This window comes from Coregonus lavaretus (assembly GCF_964263955.1).
Source record: "Coregonus lavaretus genome assembly, chromosome: 10".
In the NCBI taxonomy this organism is placed as follows: Eukaryota; Metazoa; Chordata; class Actinopteri; order Salmoniformes; family Salmonidae; genus Coregonus; species Coregonus lavaretus.
In genome coordinates, this window is record NC_139997.1 from 12,107,333 (window position 1) to 12,113,856 (window position 6,524).

At 42.2% G+C, this 6,524-nt stretch overlaps 1 protein-coding gene across 1 annotated transcript in view; it reads right to left on the minus strand.

Annotated features, from left to right (window-relative positions):
- LOC311135716 (calcium/calmodulin-dependent protein kinase type IV-like) overlaps positions 1-4,530 on the minus strand; it is a 34,699-nt gene extending 30,169 nt beyond the window's left edge. Inside the window, exon 1 of the mRNA XM_084169738.1 lies at positions 4,116-4,530. Coding sequence (XP_084025864.1) covers positions 4,116-4,237 — 122 coding nt within the window. The 5' untranslated portion in view covers positions 4,238-4,530. The remainder of the gene's footprint in view (positions 1-4,115) is intronic.
- Positions 4,531-6,524: the final 1,994 nt, after the last annotated feature.

Sequence of the window (6,524 nt, forward strand, 5' to 3'; positions counted from 1 at the left end):
ATCTCAGACTTTACGAAAGAGAGGATGAACAGGCTAGTAATAGGGGTTGCGACAATTTCGGCGGCTAATTTTAGAAAAAAAGGGTCCAGATTGTCTAGCCCAGCTGATTTGTAGGAGTCCAGATTTTTCAGCTCTTTCAGAACATTAGCTGTCTGAATTTGTGTGAAGGAGAAGCCGGGGGGGGGGGGGGGGGGGGGGGCATGGGCAAGTAGCAGCGGAGGGTGCAGAGCTGGTGGCCGGGGTATTGGTAGCCAGGTGGAGAGCATGGCCAGCCGTAGCAAAATGCTTGTTGAAATTCTCGATTATTGTAGATTTATCGGTGGTGACAGTGTTTCCTAGCCTCAGTGCAGTGGGCAGTTGGGAGGAGGTGCTCTTATTTTCCATGGACTTTACAGTGTCCCAAAACTTTTTGGAGTTAGTGCTACAGGATGCTAATTTATGTTTGAACAAGCTAGCGTTTGCTTTCCTAACTGATTGTGTATATTGGTTCCTGACTTCCCTAAAAAGTTGCATATCGCGGGGTCTGTTCGATACTAATGCAGTACGCCACAGGATGTTTTTGTGCTGGTCAAGGGCAGTCAAGTCTGAGGAGAACCAGGGGCTATATCTGTTCTTAGTTCTGAATTTTTTGAATGGGGCATGCTTATTTAAGATTGAGAGGAAAGCACTTTTAAAGAACAACCAGGCATCCTCTACTGACGGAATGAGGTCAATATCCATCCAGGATACCCGGGCCAGGTCAATTAGAAAGGCCTGCTCGCTAAAGTGTTTTAGGGAGCGTTTGACAGTGATGAGGGGTGGTCGTTTGACCGCGGACCCATTACGGACGCAGGCAATAAGGCAGTGATCGCTGAGATCCTGGTTGAAGACAGCGGAGGTGTATTTAGAGGGTAAATTTGTCAGGATGATATCTATGAGGGTGCCCATGTTTACAGATTTAGGATTGTACCTGGTAGGTTCGTTGATAATTTGTGTGAGATTGAGGGCATCTAGTTTAGATTGTAGGTTGGACGGGGTGTTAAGCATATCCCCAGTTTAGGTCACCAAGCAGTACGAACGCTGAGGATAGATGGGGGGCAATCAGTTCACATATGGTGTCTAGGGCACAGCTCGGGGCTGAGGGGGGTCTGTAGCAAGCGGCAACAGAGAGAGACTTACTTCTGGAAAGGTGGAATTTTAGAAGTAGAAGGTCAAACTGTTTGGGCACAGATCTGGATAGTACAATAGAGCTCTGCAGGCTATCTCTACAGTAGATTGCAACCCCACCCCCTTTGGCAGTTCTATCGAGACGGAAAATGTTGTAGTTGGGGATGGAAATCTCTGAATTTTTGGTGGCCTTCCTAAGCCAGGATTCAGACACTGCTAGAACATCAGGGTTGTCGGAGTGTGCTAACGCAGTGAATAACTCAAACTTAGGGAGGAGGCTTCGGATGTTAACGTGCAAGAAACCAAGGCTTTTACGATTACAGAAGTCAACAAATGATAACGCCTGGGGAGTAGGAGTGATACTGGGGGCTACAGGGCCTGGGTTAACCTCTACATCACCAGAGGAACAGAGGAGGAGTAGAATAAGGATACGGCTAAAGGCTTTAAGTACTGGTCTTCTAGTGCGTTGGGTACAGAGAAAAAAAGGGGCAGGTTTGGTTTGGCTGGTAGGTAGTGCAGGCCACGGACAATGGTGAAGACCGCTAACGGTGGCTAATAGCAAGTAGCTAGTTAGCTGGCTAGTTTCAGCCAGAGGTTCTGGATAAAAATGTATGAAGAAACAACAGAATCCGTTCCACATTGGGTGAGGCGGGTTGCAGGAAAGTATATTTAGTTAAAGGATGGAAAGTGAGATTGAGAAATATATACGAAAAAGACAAAAAAACAAAAAACAGGCTATTTACATGAGGACACTACAGAAAACACGACCGCACTGCTATGCACTCCATCTCAATCTTCCTGTGATCCATCTTCAGTTTCTCAGAGATCATTTCCCTCACTTTGTCCACAGACTCCATCCAGGTCTCATGTGGAGATTCTGCAATTCCGTCCACAACCATGTTGTTTCACCTTGATTGTCCCTCGAGATAATCTGATTTCTCCGTCATTGTTATCATGGATTCACATACAGAACTGATGTTCTCTCTCAATGACTTGCAGATTGCTGTCATCTTGCCGTTCTCCTGTTTGAACTCGAGCTGACCCTGGGAGAATTGCAAACAGTTCTTCAGGTCCTGGACCTCTCTGGTCATGTCGTCCATTCTTTTATTAGTTGACTCCATCAGTATTTGGACAAAACACTTGGAAGCAATTTTCTTGTTTTTGTAACAATTGCTTGTAGAACTATTTTAGAGATAGAGAGACACACCACTGTCCTCAACGGTACTACCTCAACGGTACTCCCAGCCACAATGGCTAACCGCATCGCGGGCTGGTTTCAAGCCCTCAACAAAACCCTGCTAGCTTGATAGGCAGCTAGCTAGCAGCTAGGCTAGCTGCTAAGCCAAACAACTCCTCAGACCCGGCCTTGGTTGGCAGGATTCACTGGACAGATAGTAGCAGTCCCAGAAACTGATGCCAACCGCATCGCAGGATCTAAACTCAAAAGGTAGCTAGCAACTAAGAAACTTTTCAATAAAGTTTAAAAACTTTCCAAAACAACAAACCGAGCTCTCCCTCGTCCTGTATAAAAGGTGAATTTGTTTAAAGGTTATTGTCCTGCTGGAAGGTGAATTTGTCTCGCAGTGTCTGTTGGAAAGCAGACTGAACCAAGTTTTCCTCTAGGATTTTGCCTGTGCTTAGCTCTTTTCCGTTTCTTTTTATCCTAAAAAACTCCCTAGTCCTTGCAAATGACAAGCATACCCATACCATGATGCAGCCACCACTATGATTGAAAATATGAAGAGTGGTACTTACTGATGTGTTGGATTTTCCTCAAACATAACTCTTTGTAATCAGGACATAAAGTTAATTTCTTTGCCACATATTTTGCAGTTTTACTTTAGTGCCTTATTGCAAACAGGATGCATGTTTTGGAATATTGTTATTCTGTACAGGCTTCATTCTTTTCACTCTGTCACCATTGGCCTTATGGTGAAATCCCTGAGCGGTTTCCTTCCTCTCCGGCAACTGAGTTAGGAAGAACGCCTGTATCTTTGTAGTGACTGGGTGTATTGATACACCATCCAAAGTGTAATTAATAACTTCACCATGCTCAAAGGGATATTCAATGTCTGCTTTTTAAAAATAATCTACCAATAGGTGCTCTTCTTTGTGAGGCATTGGAAAACCTCCCTGATCATTGTGGTTAAATCTGTGTTTGAAATTCACTGCTCGACTGAGGGACCTTACAGATCATTGTATGTGTGGGGTACAGAGACGAGGTAGTCGTTAAAAAATCATTTTAAACACTATTATTGCACAGAGTGAGTCCATGCAACTTATGTGACTTGTTAAGCACATTTTTACTGCTGAACGTATTTAGGCTTGCCATAACAAAGGGGTTGACTACTTATTCACTCAAGACATTTTAGATTTTAATTTTTAATTAATTTGTACAAATGTCTAAAATCATAATTCCACTTTGACATTATGGGGTATGAATACTTTCTGAAGGCACTGTATAAACATTACATACCTTTTATAACCTTGTCAATCAATTATTTAGATGACAATTACATGCACTGTTAGATTGTTGCTGTAGAATAATAGTTTCATTTAGCCAAAGCATCAGGGGATAGGCAGGAAATTGTGGTAACCCATTGCACTCTCTTTCTCTGGTGTGTGTGTGTGAGAGAGAGAGAGAGAGAGAGAGAGAGAGAGAGAGAGAGAGAGAGAGAGAGAGAGAGAGAGAGAGAGAGAGAGAGAGAGAGAGAGAGAGAGAGATGAGTCAGTGTGTAGATGTTATTTCCATTGAAAACAACAAAATAGTGGTCATACAATAGATGCAATACCATTTACTGTCCTTCGATCACATGATTAATAAGTAGCCCAATACATTTTTAGAACTATAGATTAGATCAGCCCATAAGACACTACATAGATCATCATGCAACTCCTGTCCTGGCGATATCAAGGCAGTCAAAACATGAGAACCCTGAGTACAGTACCGTGTACAGAGATATGCTCACCGTCCCAATTCGGACTCCAACTCATAGTAGTCAGCCAGGGTCTCCTTCTTCGATCCATCTATCCAGTAGTCTGGAGCTGGGGATGCCCCTGCTCTGGACGAGGGTATAGTGACTTTACGCATCACCAGCTAGCCAGACGGATTCAAGTATCTTGACAGCTCCTCTCCCCTGCTGCGATTCAAGGCTTGACTCAGTTACAGTGGTGTGAAGAAAAGCGTCTTTGATACCTTCCAAGGTGTGATAGACTTGCGCAAGACCGTTATCTTCTCCAAAGCAGCACAAAACGAAGACGTTTGGAAGAACATAAATATCAGTTAGACGACCATTTGAAGGCCTGGGTAACGTACTGAATGAAATTGATCCTAAATGCATATTATTCACAGCCGCCAGCCCGCTTCGTTACCATAATGCGAGTATACTGGAAAGGCAAGTGTACAGAGAGAGGAGTCTGCGTTTGAGAATGTTTCCACCGGGTCTTACTGTCGCCGGTTTAACATCCAAAAACAATTGAGTTACCTTCACCTGAGGTCACAATCAAGCACGTCATGTTTGTTACCATAATCATTGTGGTGATTTTTATGACATTTAAATACCATTTGAACTATGTAATTATGCCGTAATTATTCCCACAAAGATTTGTATATTGTGAGAGAGGCCCACAGAATAAAAAAAAAAGAAGACATTTTCCAGCCCTACAATTACATTTTACATTTTAGTCATTTAGCAGACGCTCTTATCCAGAGCGACTTACAGGAGCAATTAGGGTTAAGTGCCTTGCTCAAGGGCACATCGACAGATTTTTCACCTAGTTGGCTCGGGGATTAGAACCAGCGACCTTTCGGTTACTGGCACAACGCTCTTAACCACTAAGCTACCTACAATAAACTGGAAATAATATAATCTGTCTTTTTTTGTCTTTTTTAAATAATGAATACCGACAAATCACAGAAATGCAATTGATGCTCAGTAAATAACATTCTTATCGTTCAATGATAACACTTTCATATTTGTCGAAGATGCAAGACATCTGAGTAAGATGTACAGTGCCTTCAGAAAGTATTCATACCCCTCGACTTATTCCACATTTTGTTGTTACAGCCGGGATTTAAGATAGTTAAAAAAAAAAAAAAATAACATCTCACCCATCTACACACAATATCCCATAATGACAATGTGAAAACATGTTTTTAGAAATGTTTGCACATTTATTGAAAATGAAATAGAGAAATATCTAATTTACATAAGTATTTACACCCCTGAGTCAATACATGTTGGAATCAACTACAAATGTGTCTTTCTGGGCAAGTCTCTAAGATCCTTGCACATCTGGATTGTGCAATATTTGCACATTATTATTTTTAAAATTCTTCAACCTCTCAAGTTGGTTGTTGATCGTTGCTAGACAAACATTTTGAGTCTTGCCATAGATTTTCAAGCCAATTTAAGTCCAAACTGTAACTAGGCCACTTTGGAACATTTAATTTAGTCTTGGTAAGCAACTATTTGGCCTTGTGTTTTAGGTTATTGTCCTGCTGAAAGGTGAATGTCTCTCATTGTCTTTTGGAAAGCAAGCAGAACCAACCTCTTCTAGGATTTTGCCTGTGCTTCCCTCTATTCCGTTTGTTTTTATCCTAAAAAAAACTCCCTAGTCCTTGCCAATGACATGCATACCCAAAACATGATGCAGCCACCAAATATGAAGAGTGGTAATCAGTGATGTGTTGGATTTGCCCCAAATATAACACTTTCTATTCAGGACATTAAGTTCATTTCTTTGCCACATTTTTTGCAGCTTTACTTCAGTGCCTTACTGCAAACAGGATGCATGTTTTGGAATATTGTTACTCTGTACAGGCTTACTTCTTTTCACTCTGTCATTTTGGTTAGTATTGTAGAGTAACTACAATGTTGTTAATCCATCCTCAGTTTTCTCCTATCACAGCAATTAAACTCTGTAACTGTTTTAAAGTCACCATTGGCCTCATGGTGAAATTGCTGAGCGGTTTCCTTTCTCTCCGGCAACTGTGTTTGGAAGGACGCCTGTATCTTTGTAGTGACTGGGTGTATGGATACCACAGGAGGTTGGTGGTACCTTAATTGGGGAGGATGGGCTTGTGGTAATGACTGGAGCGGAATCAGTGGAATGGTATCAAATACAGTTCCCAGGTGTTTGATGTCATTTCATTTGCTCTGTTCCGGCCATTATTAATGAATACTTTCTTTATTTTTACCTATCTGCCAATAGGTGCCCTTCCTTGCGAGGCATTGGAAAACCTTGCTGGTCTTGGTGGTTGAATCTGTGTTTGAAATTCACTGCTCGACTGAGGGACCTTACAGATAATTATGTGGGGGGGGGGGGGGGGGGTACAGAGATGAGGTAGTCATTCAAAAAATCATGGTAAAACACCA